Source organism: Cebidichthys violaceus, unplaced genomic scaffold (assembly GCF_023349555.1).
Source record: "Cebidichthys violaceus isolate CVI_PGR_0920_01 unplaced genomic scaffold, fCebVio1.0.p SCAF_25, whole genome shotgun sequence".
Taxonomy (NCBI): Eukaryota; Metazoa; Chordata; class Actinopteri; order Perciformes; family Stichaeidae; genus Cebidichthys; species Cebidichthys violaceus.
In genome coordinates, this window is record NW_027176428.1 from 1623008 (window position 1) to 1641569 (window position 18562).

The 18562-nt window shown below is 42.2% G+C and overlaps 1 protein-coding gene across 3 annotated transcripts; it reads right to left on the minus strand.

Moving 5' to 3' along the window:
• Positions 1 to 48: 48 nt before the first annotated feature.
• On the minus strand, positions 49 to 16963 carry sfmbt1 (Scm like with four mbt domains 1). Of its 3 annotated transcripts, XM_068719966.1 has the most exons (22): positions 16882 to 16924; positions 13592 to 13673; positions 12696 to 12753; positions 12477 to 12571; positions 11774 to 12017; positions 10998 to 11086; positions 9952 to 10204; positions 8869 to 8966; positions 8579 to 8680; positions 8070 to 8229; positions 7802 to 7884; positions 6866 to 6992; positions 6182 to 6295; positions 5970 to 6012; positions 5798 to 5865; positions 5537 to 5679; positions 4848 to 4957; positions 4302 to 4477; positions 3449 to 3627; positions 3063 to 3284; positions 1870 to 1998; positions 49 to 1696 (listed from the first exon to the last, which is right to left on the minus strand). In XM_068719966.1, the coding sequence occupies exons 3-22, from the start codon at positions 12718 to 12720 to the stop codon at positions 1556 to 1558; spliced, it is 2601 nt and encodes an 866-aa protein (XP_068576067.1). In that variant the 5' UTR covers positions 12721 to 12753; positions 13592 to 13673; positions 16882 to 16924; the 3' UTR covers positions 49 to 1555. The 3 variants fall into 3 exon arrangements, with proteins under 3 accessions (XP_068576067.1, XP_068576068.1, XP_068576066.1); XM_068719967.1 differs by lacking the exon at positions 13592 to 13673 and having other exon boundaries at positions 5537 to 5676; positions 16882 to 16963; XM_068719965.1 differs by lacking the exon at positions 13592 to 13673 and having other exon boundaries at positions 16882 to 16963.
• Between the last annotated feature and the right edge of the window lie 1599 nt (positions 16964 to 18562).

Sequence of the window (18562 nt, forward strand, 5' to 3'; positions counted from 1 at the left end):
ATATCTATCATAACGGTCCTTCAATCTTGTTTTTGTGTGTATTATATGTTCTGCAAATGTTTGTTGGCCAATAAATAGGAGTCTGCTACAATTCGTTGTTCAGTTTTAATTGCAGTCTTTTTTTTTTTTTTAAATAGCCGTTATAATTTTCAAATACGAATAAAAAGTTGTTCCACAAGCAAGTTAGTAAACAAAGACACTACAAAGTTTTTTTTTTCTCACAAAAAAATGAAGCACGTTACAGTAAATCACACTACAACTGGTAAAAAGAGGAAAAAACTGATTTACAGAAGCAGTTTGAGAATATTGTCTTTCTTTAAAACTGCACATGTATCATTAAGGTAATTCTTAAAAATAAAATGGTTAAAATAATCAACTGTTGCCTGTTCTAACAATACACCCCATATGAGAAAGTTCAGGCGTATTCTGTGCAAATATACTGTAGCCTGTATTTAAGGGATTTACACATTGCTTATGCAGAAAGTTAATTGCTCCATCGTTTTTTCTTTTTTCTAATCACCCTGTTGCACTAAAAGATATTTGACAATATACACTATATACAAACATGCACTGTCATATTTGCATACCACCATACAGTACATGGTTTTGCTTGTGCTTGCATTAGAGTCCTTACAATGTAAACTGCTCTTACATACTGTAGAAGCTAGAACAATAAAGCAATTTGATCTCTTGAGATGAAGGCCCCCTTTATATCCGTTGTTGACAAGAGTATCTCAATTCAGTTGGATAACATTTTCAAAAGATGTTAGTACAATATACATGCCTGGTGTTCACACGAAAATCAAATTCCTTTCCTGGCAATGGGACACTGACTGTTTTTCCAAAACTACTATGTATACATATCTCTGGTAGAATATTACCTCTGGCTTTCAAGAAACTTGAAAACTGTATTCTAGGCAACTTGTAGTTCTTTCAGTGTGCAAACAGTTATTTTTGTGATTGCTTAATTAATGAGCCAAGCTATCTATAGAATAGATAAAAGGATAAAAACAAGTCTCTTTTTAAAACTAGAAAGCATAAAGCCAAAGCGCCAAGATACAGCTTGGAGCTTTTTTTCCCCGCAATGGACAGAGAAAGTTGTAGCACTGGCACTCATTCATCGGCATAAATAAAAGAGGAGAATCAGAGACACTCTGCAGACACAATAAGTTAAGAAGCCTTCATTAGGACAGAGCTAAAAACGGCTTGCATTTTGAGTTTTTAATTATTATTTTTTTTGTAAAACGTGCTGAAGTCAATAAAGGCTTTTACACTTATTTATGATATCAGTGTCTCTTCTGTCTTTCAGTCCACCCCTGTGTCTTTCCTAATGAGTTTTTAACCTTCTGTAGCTCTTCTTCTTTGTTCTGTCTTTAATGATCACAAGATGTTGCTTCGTTCACCTCACGTCCGTGCTTTTACGACACAATGTGGTATATTCAGGATTCTTAAGGATGTCCAGTGTTGGAAAAGTAAGGATTGGAAAATACAGTGTTTTCCACGGAATTAACACACAGAACAGTATGTAGTAACGTCCATGTTCACTCCCTGTCCGCTACGTTGCAAACTGCTGATAAAAAGCCAGCTTGACCCTCTCAATGTGATGGCACAGCTTGATGGCTGGTCCCAGCTTCAGGTCCATACACTCCTGCACTGTTGGGAGGTTCAGCAGCAGCAGTGCCTGTCCGTCAATCTCCTATGAAAACATGAATTCATATCAGATGCAGTTTCTTGAATTAGTTTTGGCTGGTGAAGTGGTATTTTGTATTTGTGACCATGGATACAATACAAGTGTGTGATGCCCTTATTGCCGTCGCATGGAGTGAGCTCTCATCCTGAGCGGCCATTAAGTCTGTGAGTATTTCTTACCTGATCCAAGAAAATCCGCGCAAGAGGTGCACAGTCAGTGGTCCTGATGAAGCGAACCACATCAGTGACGCTCCACTCCAGGGGGCTGGTGTCCAAACACAACTTCTGAGGAGGCTCGATCTTTGAGGTCTGCAAACACACAATCAGGGTGAGTCAGACTCCCAGCGTCTCCCAGCTGAAGTGGAGAGGCTCACAGTTCATGCTGATGAGAAGGGTATCAAACCTGAACATTTCATAAAAGAAACACTGGGCTGTTTCAGTTTCGCTGATTTCCTCATTAGCCGTTTAGAGCAAGTTCTGGTCACAGTGAAAACATAATTTAAAATGTTTTTGAAATGGCTTAGTTGGGCAGAAGAAAGGCAGTTGTATTTACTTGGAGGGGCAAAAAGATAGGATTGTGCATAACATCTTTAATTTTGTACTTTAGGGAATTTTTATTTTACGCCTAGTGATACACATTAGAGCAGGGGTGTCATACCCATTTTCACTCTGGGCCACATCAGCATTATGGTTGCCCTCAAAGGGCCGGTTGTAAATGTAAGACTGTGTAAATGTAACTACTCCTAACATATTGGTAAATAACTGTCTCTGCATTTGATTATTGTTTATTCAAGTGTAAAAATATTGTACATGCAGTTATATAAATGTAAAAATATATTTAAGCACATTTCTGTTATTATAACTTAAATCCTTTTAATTTAGGGTTAAGAAACCCACATTACTCCATCAAAGATCAAACTTTTAAAGAAAACAGCAAATACAAATATCAAACACAAGTTATTACAATAACTTTGTTCAAAGCTTAAAATCCTTTCAAGGGTGCGTCTGCACAATCCCACGTCTTCAATGTACTCACAATCCATTTCCATGTCAAATGTAGAGTAACCTATGAAGAGTTGCTTCTTTGACTGTTGTGTTTCGGTATCTCATAATTTAATAATTTCGACTATGGGGATAATTTTATTATCAAGTCTAACGTTTCATTTTTTTTTTTTTTTGCTGGCGGATTCGCGAGCCACGTAAAATGACGTTGCGTCCCTTGAGTTTGACACCCCTGCATTAGAGTATTCGTTAAAGACACATTGTCTGGAAAGTAAACTTTGATATAAAAATATCAGAATATGAACATTTTCTAAATATTTCCATATTTATTGACAGCTAGTCATTTCAAAAGTGTTGGTGACTTTCGTTACCTTTGGTGAAGGAGGTCGGTTCTCATCATCAGAGAAGGAGGGCGAGCGGGGTTTCCGTCTTCGGCGTGTGGGCCTGGGTGTTGCTGGAGGGGAGGGGGACGGCGTGGTGGGCTGAGACTTCCCAAACGATTGTTCAGAATCCTCCTGGAGATCGTCCTGCAGCTCAGAGCCAGAGTCACTCAGGGAGTCATCTTCATCCAGATCTTCTTCCTCTCCGCTGCCCTGTGAGCCAAACACAAGGACAACAAACAAGTCTTTTAGGACAGATTCAAGTGAAGTGTGGGGAAGAATCAAAGTTAACAGCGTTGGTTTAACAGTAGTACAACTTATGCTTCCTTTATTATAATGCTTAATTAAAAAAATATGAGTGTGCAGGTGTGTGTTACCTGTGGAGACCCAGCAGGTGTGTTGTCCACTGAGGCTGAGGAGCGTCTCTTCTTGTGTACAAAGAGCTGCTTCCTCCTCTTCCTCCTCCTCCCTCTTCGCTTCACTCCACCCTCCAGGTTGGAGTGACCCCCGGGTGGACGGCCAACACGTTTACTCTTCTTTTTTCCATAGTAATATGCTTGCGACAAGACAAAAGGCTTACTGTGAAATGACGCATTTCACATGACTGTAAAATTCTTATACGTCATTTAGATAGATGGATATTATTAGGATGTTAATTGATCAAACTGACGTTATATAGGATGTAAAAGCATGTCTGTGGAGGGTATGTGCTGTCTGGAGCGAAATGAAAACATAAGTAAGAGTCTGTTGCTGTCAAATTGCATCACTTTCTTTACCCCAACACTGCAGTGCAGCATCGAGTAAAAATATCAACAAATCTGTGGCTTTGTGCCGTGGAAAAATAGTTCAGCAGAAGGCAAAAGAGGCCAATTCTAACACATATTTTCAGCAAGCCATACATTCACTGCCTGTTATTGCAAATCACAAATCCTATCCCTCTGCTCCGCAGACTTTCTCTATTCATTAAGGGAGCATTTATGTACTCGTTGATCATTTCTATTGGGGGTAAGGGGTCTGAAAAAAGAGAAATGAATGAGCTGTGTGTTGAATTTGAAGACGTTTGTATAATGTTGTGAACTAAGGTCACAGCTGACAAGCACGTATAGAGTTTTCAAAGCTACTACAATCATGGCAATTAGAGGTTAGGTTCATTGTCTGCCACCCCAGATCATCCATTTAATCATTTGAAGTCTCGACAATCAGCAGTCTCTAGTTCTGTAAATCACCTACTGTATTTGGTCTTGGTGAGGACAGAGCAGTTCTCCGAGCAGTGCTCCAGAACCATGCGAGGTCCAAACAGGTTCGGGCAGCACTCTAGCTTGATGCAGGTTTTCCTGCAGAAGTCCGCCACACGGTCTACAGTGCGGACTATTTCCACAGTGGCCCGGTAACTCTTTCCCTTGTACCTGATATAAAAAAGCAAGGTTGAACAATAAATAATTAGTGAAAACCCTTTCGGATTATAAAAAGTAAAACGTATTGGACTCTTCCCACTCACTAAGCCTCCAATTATGTTCATGTTTGATCTAAAAAGGTTACATGGTCTCTCTTAAAAATAACTCAGATGCTGTCGTCGGCTAAGTCATTGCTTTAATGAAGCGTCTTGTGCTGGGTTCTGGTGTGCAGATATTTATTTCCACTTGTGAATTCAAGTACATGTTTAATCCAGCAGCACATGTCCTCTAAAAGGCCAGCTGTAAACACTACAACTATTCCTGCAGGTTCTTTACAGAGTGGAGTATTTTGAGCTAAGGATTAAATGGTGCTTCTCCTCACTTGGCTTTGAGCGTTTCTCCATGGCCTTGCCAGCGGCTCTCCTGGTCCAGCTGCAGCTCCCTCAGCACACGGCTGGGCTTGTATGCAGAGTTTATCAGCAGAGACAAAACCTGGATACAAGACATATAGAGAATTACAACAGTTACAGCTTATCTGCAGGTCCGAGGGTTGTCTTTTAATCTTGAATCAGTGCTATTATTTTTTTCCACTTCAAGTCTCCAATATGATTTCATTTGTTTGAGTATTTAAAACAAATAAACAAAGGAATCACAACTAGTTGAACAATTATAAGACAGAGTCTACAGCCATGCTAGGAGCTCTGTGTCTTTCTCACACCAGTGCTAGAAAAACATGCTGATATAATTTGTATCATGTTTACCATCTTAGTTTAGCGTGTTAGCATGTTAACATAGACACAAAGGACAGCTGAGGCTGACGGGAACGACGTTAGTTTTGCAGGTCATGAACCAAAGAATTGGACAAATTATAAATTGACTTGATGCCATATGGAACGTTAAGGATCCTTCGAAGCGTTCAATGCATCCTCTGGGAACCATGAAGGGGTGAACCAAACTTTGTGACAATCCATTCAATAGCAGAAGACCTAGAGACAGACATTGCCATCTATAGAGCTTCGTCGCTTGCGTAGCGTTATTCATACAGTCAGCAGCTGGACTAGCCACACTCACCTCTTTTAGCACAAGGACACAGTTTCCAGGACCAATGAACTGAGGAAGCTCTGCGATGCGTCCTTTGTTAAGGTAAGGCCCAGAGAAGCAGCGGTGGTTGAAGTAGATCTTGGGGCAGCAGTATTTCCTGTTGCCCTGCCCTGCTGGTGGACGCAAAATGAGATAGAGATTCCGGAACAACCACAGACTATACGGAGGGTCAGTAGACGGAACACATCACAGTTTGGAATCCTTCAATGGGACCTGTGACATAGCACTCACCTGTCTCTGACTGGTTGGACATCTGCTGCTTGACAGTGTCAGGTGACGATGACTTCGGTGGAATTCGGCTGTAAAATGATGAAAACTCGAGTCAGATGTGGAAAGGCAACAGGACACGAACCGTTCAAATCAATAAACCAGTCAACACCCCCACCCTTCCTCTTATACTCACTGTTTCTCAGGCTGCACCACAGCAATCTTCCTCTCTTTTTCAACTGGAAAAACAAGGACAGACTAATGTGTTCCCAGTCACACTATTACATTATGCCAATTAGTCAGGATATAAAAAAACTGTATTGTGTTTGTTGCAGCATTAGTAACAGTCTCGTTAAGGCAGATGTGTGAAGATCATTAGAGACCACGATGATGACTCATGTTGTATACCTGAGGGTTTAATTGGGTAGATGAGTGGATAGCCGTTTGTCTCGCACCAGCTGACGGGGAAGATGTCGAGGGAGTCCACATGAACTATCAGTTCTGGCATGGGCTGCTTCAGTCCTGTACAAACATACACACACAGCTATTAGACAATCACTGACGGTGAGCAGCAGTTAAGATAACTCAGACTACATCCGTAACCTGGCATTATTACCAAATTCAGCTGGAGCAACTGGAATGCAGATATAAACGATCATATTAAGACGGCCAGATAGCAATGCCCAATAGCACGCCTATGGTGCATGCATAAGCGCGTACATCTGCACAAGCATGAACATGCGGTACACTTATATGGTCACCCTATCCTCCATACTGCATCTGTAAAGACTTTAAGATGCTTGAAAATAGCAGAAAATGTTGATGTTGTCTGAAGTGTGCAACATAATCTCAGAAGAAGTGATCTAGTGTACGAACTCGTGTGAAATACTATCACCTATGTCTCGCAAATCCTAGCATTCTCTATAAAAAATGAAAATGTAGCTACTCAACTAGAGAGCCAGGAAGTTCTGATCCCTATACATTACATGTAAAGCATTAACCTGTGCTGTGGGACTGCACAGAAATTACACATGCACATGTTTTACTTTCATCCACCTAAAGTAAACAAATTATTTAAGTCCTGCTTTTCACCTTCCAGGCTGAGCCAAAGGTACTGCCCTTTGACCCTGGTGACAGTGGCCACATGAATGTTCTCAGGTGACAGCAGGTTGATAGCCTCCAGTTTCATGGCCTCTTTGAAGCTGTGCTCACACTGCTCCTGGGAGGTAAACAGAGAGGGAAAATACTGTGTGTGAGAGGGTTATGCTGGGCTATTATGGCTTCTATCAAATGGGTTAAATCTCATCTCCTACATTCTGTCATATTCTGACTGTATGGGATAGAGTTTAATTGTTTCAATTGCTGCAAACAGTACTGACAATATGCTCATTTTTCTATTACAGCATTGATCTGAGCAATGCTAAACCTCTGTCCCCAAACAGGATCTTTTGAGTGCCAAACCCACCCATGTGACAAGCAGTTTACACATTGGGCATGAGATACAGTAGGAATCGCACTTTATAGGCTGCTCCAATATAATGCTTTCAGAGGAATGCGGTCAATTTCAGTCTATCATTTTTAAAACCACATAAAAACTGAACCTGTAAATATTGTATTTTGTTTCAATTCAAATACTACAGTAGTTTCCTACAGTAGCCTGAGTTACTGCTTGGATAATACAACCCACGTAATGAGAAGGAGGCTTTAGCTCTGACAGCTTGTTAATAGTGATAAACATTTTATTCATTCATAGCCCAGATGTAATGCAGCTTTCATGCAACAGCAGTATAATAACAGCAACCTACAATTTCACATTTAATTGTCATTTTGGCAATGACGAATGGAGAGGACTCCGCCAGTTTTAGCTCATCTCACATTAACCCTTTCACTGAACAACAAATGTTACAAGTCTGATCAGCATCTGGTGGAAGGTTTGCATATGAGTCTCGGACGTGAGACAACTCTCTACACTGAAGCCTGACCAGTGTAAACTCTGTGTAAAAGCCTTACAAACAGAGGTTGACTTACAGTTGAGAAGCAGTGTTGAGGAGCTGCCTCAGCTTCACACTGTTTCAGGTAATCTGCCCAGTCAAAGTCCGCACCCTGGTATCCTGCTCAGGATAAAAGAAAGAAAGAAAGAATGGAGAGAGAGAGAGAGATAATGGAAACAAATAAAGACAGAGAGAGGGAAAGAAAGCATGAGGGATATAATCACTGCCATTCCTTACTGTCTGATATCACTGATAACCGATTAAGTCAGTGGTTCTAGAAAGGGACAACATTTGACGAAGCAGACCTGGTGGAGGGCTGAGCGTTAGTCCATTTTTTAGGCTCCACTGAGTAGGGAAGATCCCTGGACTGTCTCTGTGACACAGAAAGGACCTCCCAGCACCCCCTGACTCCTCAATACCACACAGGTCGTCCATCTTCACAAGGAAGTTCTGCTCATCAAACACCTGAAGTGGAGAGGAGGTCATTTTAGGAAACTTTCAGACACTCTTTTTTGACAGCTGTCAAGTTTTTAAACACCTGTTTCATTTCACCGAGTCACACTAAAGACTCTGTCAAGCTCAGGAGATCCACTATGGCTGTACGATTAAACAGCAATGTTCAAAAAGATGTAGTTTCAGCCTTCAAGACTCTGGGGGGGGGGGGGGGGGGGGGGGGGGTTCATTTGCATTTTAGCTAGTAAAGACAGCGTGATAATGAAGTCAGGAAGCATAAACAACTAAGGCCAATAGGCAGCAAAGAAAGAGATAAACATTGCAGCACTGGAGAGACAGATTTGATAGGAAAGTCTGTTACCTTGGTGACAGTGGCAGGTCTGATGGAAATAGGAGCCGCGGGGTCAACAGCCTCCAGTTTCATTCCTTCTTTGAAACAATGAGCAGCGATGGCAGGCTGATCCTGACACAAACACACACACACACACACACACACACGTCATTTTCAAAAGCTCAGCTCTTAGCTTCAGCATCCAGTTTAGTGGAGAACGTCACAACTCTTTGCTTAAAGCACAATTATCAAATCTTAACTGGCAGCAATAAGCAGGAATGTGTTTGGGCCAGTGGGAACGAGAGAATGGTTGGCAGTACCTTACTGAACTCTGCAGTCAGAGCTTCATCTTGAGGCAGGTCACTGATCCTCTGTCTCACCTCCTCCCACTCTGCCTCGGTCCGCAGGGCCAACAGGTCTGAAACAAACAAATACACACAAATCAGACAGATATTTAAGGAGAATGGTAAAACATACATCTGATTGAAGATGTATTCTGCACACACACAGTTCAATATGTAAGTAACTGAACTTGTATGCATTGCTTGTTCCGGACCTGTAATTAGGTTGCCATAATTAATTAAACAAGGAAAACAAAAAACAGTGTCTCTCCAAAAAACACATTCACTTCTTATTACCCGACATGAGGCTCCAGACGGCCTTATGAACAAGATGATGAGCAAACTAAATAAGGCTGAACTTCAGTTGTTACCCTTAATTACATATAACAAATACATTATGTCTCCTCTATTATTTTATGAAACAATAAAATACAAGTAATACAAAAGGCTAAGATTACTTCTAACACTATAAAATGTTTCAAATCCGTTAAATGCGCCACTACTGCTCACTACATTAACTACATTTTGCAAAAGCAAGGCATCCAGGTGTAGTAAAAGCCTGGCAATAAATATCAACAAAGCTTAGCTGTAGTGGAACCAGAAGGTAGATCAGCTGTGTCAGGAGAGAGATATAGCCTCCGGGGCGTCTCACATCTTGCATATTAACAAACTTGATTCACTTGAAGAGCAACATGGCCCTGAAAACAATAATCTATTTAATCCTGCATGGAAAATCAATTTCAAGGTGTTCTGATACCATCACCCTTTGAATATTGGTTCAAAGTATTGGAAAATACTGATATATGTCACAAAATAGGTAGTAATTACACATTCATTCTGATGTAGCGATTCTATACAAATGAAAGAGTGTCATAGGTAATCACAGGATTATACTATAATTAGACATGTATCCAGTGTGTGATTGCCGTGTGATTTCTTCATGCGCCCTTCCGTCATTACTCATGCCCGCTTTGGCAGTAAACATCAAGATCAAAACATTTGTTTTTCCCTTTCTTCCTTTTCTTTCTAAATATAAATCTGACCCGTGTCAGTGCCACTGACCTGAAGGAGGCCTGAGGGTGCAGCCGTGCTCTTTGGCCCAGCCGGGTGGGTGGAGGCGTGGGTGGAGGTAAAAGAGCCAGAGGGTTGCGGGCGTGTCTGGGAGGCCCTCGGTGCCAACCAGGCGCAGCTTCAGCCTCCCTCCGACGTTCTCCTCCACCTCAGCAGCCCAGGCGAGCCCCGGATCGGCACCGTCCTGGAGCTCCACATAGCAGCCCGCAGACAGGAGCTCCACTGGGTCTCTACCACGCTGAGACTGTGGGGGTGAGGGGTGGTACATGAGAAGCTGATAGCACACACACGTACACAAACACAAATGAACACACGCCTAGGCAAGGTGAGGAATTTGCACTGGGAGAGAATGCACTGCATGACTAAGTGGCAGAACTGAAGCACAGTCACTGAAAGCTAACTAATAGCTCTAAAGAATTTCACAGGCTGTTCCTACAGCAAATTTGCTTTCAGCAGCACAACCTTGGTGCTGTAAACAAAAGCTCACGGCCTTGTGATTTTGTAGCTTTGGGACTTCACTCAGGGTTACGCACGCAAGACTTCAAAATTGATACAAAATCATATTTAGTTCAAGATCAACTTTATTCAACAGGACATATTAAGTCCTGAAGTTTTTTGCCCTGTGCTTTTATCATATCAAAATGGGCGCAAACATACCGAACATACCTTGGATTTTTAAATCAACGCTATAAAAGTTGCAAATAACAGTGAAACAAAACATAACAGTTGAACAGTTGCGTGTGTTTTAAGACCACAAAGTCACAGTTCTGATCACCTGAGGGTATAAACAGTCGACTAATGTCAGATGTATTTACAAGTGACATTTAACACAGTTAAGGGGAATGTCTGAATTTATTATGACAACCACTTTTATTTACTGCATTATGTGTTTTTAAAGTCGTCCGATTAATTAAATCAGCACCGACAAAGGAGATTGTTCTTGGCATTGACAAACTTGAGACAAAGACAAAAGACAACGCCCCACATGTGGTGTGTGAGGAGTTCCAAAGGACAGCTGCGGCGTTCCTCTGCCTTACCAATTCCAGCAGGTTGGCAGGAGCGCTGCACTCCTCGGCCAGTGCCTTTTCCAGCAGAGCCTCCCAGTCCTGGTGCTTCTCACGCACACCTGGGTGGACCAAACACATACAGTGTTTAGTTCATTAAACAAACAAGGCGGTGGGCTCAGGATCACACATACATATACACTCCTGTGCCTGGTCTCTCTTAGTCATCAGCTATAAAATAAGAATAAATACTGGAATTGATGAAGAAATGTTAAATTATTACATCTAATAGGACTTTTTTTTTTATCACAATCTGTACGGGCAAAGTATTTCGGTTGCTCTGCTATTTCGCTACATAATATTTCTTCAACAAGTTAACATAGGTGCTAATTAGGTCGTATTAACTGAAAATGAACAGAAGAAAAACAGTGAGATTGCTTTAGCACCGTGTTCATTTCCCAGAGAAAACTATTCATCATGAAACTAGAACATCAGAGAAACAACACAACGGTGACAGCACTTTATGAGAGACAGAAATAATCATTACTCCTCGCTATGCAGATTAAAAAGTAATATTTCCACCATAAAATAGAATTCTGTGTACACAGAACAAAAAACTGCTCGTCTGTCCCTGAAGCACTCACAGAAAAACAAAGAAATAAAAAAAATCTTAAAATGGTAGCACTAAAGTTACACTAGAGATGTATAATCTTGGCATCTGCAAGTTATCATCAAAACTAAATGTGAGAGAATTGATCATTTCACTTTCATGTCACATCTCTCGTAACTAACAGCAGCCAATGCCTCACCCTCGGGAGCCCTCACTGTCTTCCCATGCTGGCGGCTCCAGCCCAGCGGGTGGAGGTCCGCTGTCATTAAGTCACACCAGAAGTCGGCACGCCGGTCTTCCTCGTATCCTTCGTAGCGTAGCAGCAGCAGCTGGCCACATGTGGTGATGATGTTGGCCACCCAGTAAGGACGATCGGCCTCTGAGCGCACACACACCTCCAGCTTCATGCCTGGAGTCAGCCCTGTCTGCAGGTCCTGGTCCACCTGAGACCAGGACAGAAGAACGGAGATACATGGAGTCATTAACTTGTATTGGCACACTCTCAGTTAAGACAGCATTTATTTGTGTTCTGCAGCTGGTTACGTAAAAACAACGTACAAAAGTGGACAAAGAACATAAAAGAAGAGAAAGGACGACATCTATTTTATGATGCCATTGGATTTTATTCCTATTAAACCTATCTGCGAGCACACAGCTGAGTATCACATGTTAAAATCAGTATTTATAGAAGCGTTGTTACTACTAGTGATAACACAGTGTTTTTAGGGGCTTTACTCGCTGACACGTTTCACAAATTTGAGTCATACTTTCAGATTTAATACATAGTTTCGAACTTGCGGTTTCTTCAGAACTTTTCACAGATGTTTAGTAATTGATAATGAATAACTGGCACAAGCTTATTCTGTGCTGCGTGTTGTGCTGTGGAAGTTGGTAACACCCACATGTTTGAAGGCGTGATGGGGTACGGACGCGGCTCCAGTCTCCTCCAGGTAGTCATCCCAGTTAAAGTCAGATGCATCCTGAGCAGAGTCTCTGTCTGGAAAACACACACACACACACACACACACACACACACACACAACACATTTTATCTTTTTCAACCCGCCTTCCAACATTTTATCTTGCTCATTTCACGCAGCTGTTCACAGAGTAGGTCTTACCAGACTCCAGCAACTCCTGACTCATGCTGGTGCCCCCTCAAGGCTGAGACTAGGAGCTCTGAGGAGGAACAGAGGAGAAGGATTATTATCCAGCGAGTAAATGAGCGAGCACCGGTCCAAAACTCCCGGTGGCCAAGAGAAGAAAACATAGAATTGCACCTATGGCAGTCGTCTGCAGCACAATACGCCGTGACTTCATCAAACCACACTCACGCAGATCTCCACGTCAGTAAGTAGTCTGTGAACTCGCTACTGTTTTCAATAAGATTAATGAGACAGGTTATATCGTTTTGCTTGTAACAGCCCGCTCAGCAGTTCACAAGCCAAACCGTATCAGCAAAAACTTACACAAAAGAGCTGGAAACAGAGATCGAGACTTACTATAGCAGGCTACTACATTTATAACGACACATGACATCTATCGGCATACAACGCGTCAGCCAACAGTTATGGATACGAAAAATATTAATATCAGCAACCACGACACACGCAAGGTTATGAAAGACAAAATTCAACAGCCTTAATTAAAAAAAACAACCTGTTTCAAAGCCAAAATGAAATGAATTAGCATTTGTTTGGATTTTTCCAGCCATTCTAAAACCAAGGTCTCCTAGGCCTTGATAATAGAGCTGGTTAAGTTACTACATCAATATGCAAGTGCTTCTATCTGGTCCTGGACTCATCAATACAAAACAGGAGAGCGGTGGTGATGAATAAAATCACAAATTATATGCCGCACATTTGCCTTTCATTAGGGCGGCACAGGCTAACACCTAAGCAGCACAGCAGATGGTAGGCTACGTGATCGCTGGGAAATATATTAAAAACTATGCTAATCTCATCCAACTCCACCTCTTCTTGTGAAACTCATTCGGGCTCGTCTTGTTATCGTATACCTTTTTCCTGCCCTGATGTGAAGATCTCAAACAGGGCCTTGACGTGAATGTGGACACACGCATCAAGCTTTGACACATCGAACTGACGGAGGGCATTGTGCAAAAAAAAAAGCAGATGAAACAAGTTAATACAATAAGAGCGATGGCATGAATGAGACAGAAGGGAGCGCTGGGCGTGACGAAGGTGGAGAGAGCGGTGTATGGGACAGCCGAGGATAGCCGCTCTGTCACCGCAGCTCCATTCAGCCGGCCTGTCAGGCCCGTCTTTGTCATGTCTGACGTCTCTATTAAAACCAGGGCCGCCATCAGAAACTACCCCCCCCCCCCCGCCCCCCCTCCCTCCCTCCCTCCCGGCGACCGGACTGCCACCGCGACCCCTGTGCTCCACCGGGATCAGCGCCACCTTTCACCCGCGACCCTGCCCCAGACTCCCTCTGTCATTCTCTCCCCCCTCCCTCTGACACACACACACACACACACACACACACACCAGAGGGCCTTATTGTCCCCGGGGGTCACACTCCTGACATAGGAGTGGGGAAAAAAAAGAGCGGAATACAGGCCTAAAGTTAAGAAGCAGTATTCTAACATCTGATGCTGAGCTTGCATATTATTAGAGTATTTATGAGTTCATGGCGGCATTTTAAACTGATTCTGTTTTGTGCTTCGGATAGGTCTACCTCCTGGGGCCTTTCCTCTACAATCACTTCTGTGGCTTTTCTTTGTGTATGTGAACTGAATCCTTCATTCTTAAAAAAAAAGAAAAGAAATAGTGTCTGTATATTGTTCTGCCGAAGCTGTAGGTTTCTGCAGCGTTTAACTTCGCAGAGCAGCAAAGGCCTCAGCGTGTACTTGCAGACAGGAAGAAAGGCAACTTCCCCTGTTTCATTATACAGCAAGTGGTCCGTGTGGACGACAGCTAGCAGCAGTCTGTCTGAATCTTTCTGCACCACCCGAGACTGACTGAACCTGAAAGATAAAAGGGCCAACTGTGCACACACCCACGCAAATACACGTACAAACAAGCGGGCACACGCACACACACACACACACACACACACACACACACACACACACACACACACACGCACGCAACCGAGAGCCACACTACATCCTCTTTACAAGCACTTGCTGAATCATATTCTCATCTGCACTTAGCATGCAATGCCAATGAGCCTTCCTGAACCTCGGAGGTCCCTGGGTGGGAAATGCAAACTGACAAAATACACATTCACACACAGTGTACGGCTTCTACATCAATGTGGCAGAACATTAGTATATTCCTCCTGTTTCATACTCCAACATCAAGAAAACCTATTTTCAGAAGAGCACTTTTTTGTTTTTCTAATTATTATTTGCAGTGGTTTCATACCATGGTGTATGTTATGACTTTGTGCCACTACAAAGCTTAAAAGTTAATTTAAATCAAAGTACATAAACAATATTTTCTTACCCGTAGTGCTATCAAGCCATGCAAGTAGTTTTGGTTTCACGGTGGCAGGTTTTTACACATCAGTCGTGGAAATTTCTGCCTTCAAAACTGAATGGATCGCAATTTTGTTTGTTGTTGTTTGTTTGTTGTTTGTTGCATTTAAAAGTTGCAGTAAAAAACAAATCAACAGCAACATCTCTTTCTAAATAATCAACACTGTGGACAGTTTTCATAGGAACTATTTCTTTGGCAGAAAGTAGTTCCAATGACAACTGTTTACAGTGCAGCATGTGGATGATCTTGTTTAACAGCAGTCAATGTTGTGAGCAAATATTAGTTCAACTCACCCCATTTTGTATTGATGTGGTGGCAGAAATCTCATTGACTGATTGACACCATAAAATCGAAACCATCTGGCTGATGACGGGTCAATAGCACTAAGTGAGAAAATATGTTTTTTTAATCGTAATGTAGGTGAAATTACCTTTTAAATAGGACTGGGAAATAAAGTTGAGACTCCATGGCACCCCAAAATAATAACTTAAAATACCCTAAACATCATTAATATTCACGTTACGGCCTCACAATATCTGTCAAACTGACTTTGTCAACGACTATACCTCTGTTACACTGATCTTTGCACTATTGTTTAGTTAGTTAATTTTAATATTATTCTATTTCATTGTATATATTGTGCATTTTTATATATCATATTTTTACTGTATATATTGTGCATTGTCATTCTTATATTTGCATTTAATATTTTGTACTCTGTTATTTGCAGTGCTTTACCTGTACCTATAAATGCTGCTGTAGCGAAACAATTTAATTAATAAAGTAACTATCTATCTAATATCCATCTACCGACCTGCTATAACTGCAGACCAAAAAAGCGATGCTGAAATGAATAAAAACAAATCCACCTATCCACCACACAGCACGCATAAATAACGAGACTGTTTTCATTCAGTTGCAAATGCAATCACGCTGCTCGTTTCCATTGCATAGCGGCACGTCAGCCGGGGCAGCGCTGCCAGCGGATCACTCAAGTTGCACAATAGGGGAAGTTAAGCGGGCCAGAAGAGGAAAAACAATAAAAAAAAAAAAAAAATAGGTTGCAATAACAACAAAACGACAACCTTCAGAGCAGCCTCCTGCCCACCAGCTGTTGAAAGCACACCGAAAGCTAAAGGCATTTATAAACACATTAGTTTATTTAGGTGAGAGCTGCACAGATACACTAATCGGCTGAGGTCGTGCGACCGTCATTATGTAAGGCTTCCACATAATAAATATAGTGACACACACGAGCGCAAAATCACTGGAGGAGACCCACACAGTCCCTGAACTGAAACTAGCGTTAAGATTGCACCGCTTGTACAGACTAACCGCCGCATTGATGGGCCACTAACGCAGAGAGAGAGAGAGAGAGAGAGAGAGAGAGAGAGAGAGAGAGAGAGAGAGAGAGAGAGAGAGAGAGAGAGACTACAGCGCCGACGGTCTAACTTTCACAATGAGGAGAACATCACATACCGATTCAGGGATTTATTACATTGCTGTCTAATAAATAAACACGCGGTCGTGAATGCACAGCGGCCGTGTGGGACTCATTGGACACATGGTAACAACAACAAAAAATCGCCCGTGTGTCCGAGTCAAGTTACTGAACGTCACACAGCTCGAGCAATAAGAGCAGGCTGACGAGCAATAAGGGCGCTTACACTCGACAGAGCCCGACTCATCTTTTTGAGAGACGGGAAAAAAGACGAATGCACCGCCACTATGCGAAACACCGCGAGGGATGTGTGACTGACAACACAGAGTATGTGAATATTTAGTCGCAAAATTCGCCCCTTACCGCTAAGTAGTTTTTCCAAGTCGGTTTTTTAGATGCCGTTCCTCTCTCGCCTGCTCTCTCGCTCGCTCGCAGCAACGTTTTGAGCTAACGCGAATGAGAAACTGAGAGCCCCCGGTGGCGCTTTTCAAAATAAGATGGCCTACGGGAGCGGAAGTCGCAAGACGTCGTCAGAGCAACGGTGGCTCTTTTTGTGTCGAGGGTTATAAATCGCGACACTTCCGGTGTCGCTCCGGTAGCGTGCAGCTAGCTTGACGCAGTTCTCGTTCACGACCTCGTTCCCAATATGGCACAAATGGCCACTGCGCATGTTCTGCCGCCTATATGCCTCTGAGCCCGGCTACCGACTTCCATCTTCACTCACACACTCACACACACAATAAAATACCACTCAGTCAAGAATCAAGACCAAAAATCTAGAAAACCTCACAAAAGAAAAGAACAGAATAAAGCAGAATAATGTTCGTTTGCTTTATTTCTGACAAAGACACGAGGGTCAGCATGTCTACTCGTTAAATGGGGTTTATTTTTTTATCCCCAGCGGAATCAACACTTAGTTAATGGTTGAGCTGGAATTAATTGCACATTTAATCGACCCACTTTCGATAGGAGGAGTGCTTTTTGCCACGAAAAAGCAATTTGTTCTTGAATAAAGTAGCCTGTAGATTGTGTTATTGAAGGTGACCTCGAGTTGCTTAATTTTCATTCACTGTTATATTTTTTAAGTAAATAAAATAGCCCTACAGTTCCCAATAAAAGGCTGAATGGGCAATTGCTTTTTAAATCAGTCACAATAACGCCCTGTCATGATGACTGAATTCAGTTCTGTATATCATCGCTGTTTCGGTACTTCTGCTGCACAAGGCTGTCAAGTCGGGTTTTTGGAGGAGAGGGCGGGAGAAACTGCTGGAAATATGCCTTCACATTGTGAGTGCAATGCTCAAAGTCCATCCATTTCCTGTTATAAATCTGATTCATGTATTAAATACACGTATTTCTCGTTTTGGAAAGCGTTTCTGTGAGCCAGAAAGAGCCTGAAACATGTTTTGTCGCTCACTTGGACCATATATATGCTATAATCCTCCACAATAGACCAACCCTTCGGATGCCTAACAAAAGAAAAAAAAAATATGCACGCATTGAGGGGAAAACAGTCGCCTACAATAAAAATGAGCTACAGAAAAACAATCGGATCGTGAACAGCCGAAACAATCGGAGAACCATGAATACATCAAAAGGGGGCAGGCATTTACTCCTAAATTCATTCAGTCATTTTATTTAACTGCAGAGGCGCTCTCAATATATAAGCTTTCAAACAAAAGACTGCAGGCGACTATTTTAAGGAAATTAGGTTCAGTAAATAAACAGAGAAAAAAAAACACGTATTTGTTGTTTTTATTATTTCGGTTTTTAAATGTGTGGGGTCATTTCATTTTTTTAAGGTTCTGCAACTTCAATGCTGCATTGGTCTATAATGCTGTTTGCATAAAGGCAAACGTCTCAACTACTTGACTTGGTTTATTGCTCAGTGGAGGTCGCTGTTATTTGCCTCGTGTGAGTTATTTGTTCACTGTCCACATCCTGCAGTCGGAAGGGGATTACTGCTGGAGACAGAGGACGAGGACAGGTCGTAAGCCGTGCGCACTGCAGGAATGTCTCCTCGCCTTTCGTCCACACGAGGAGG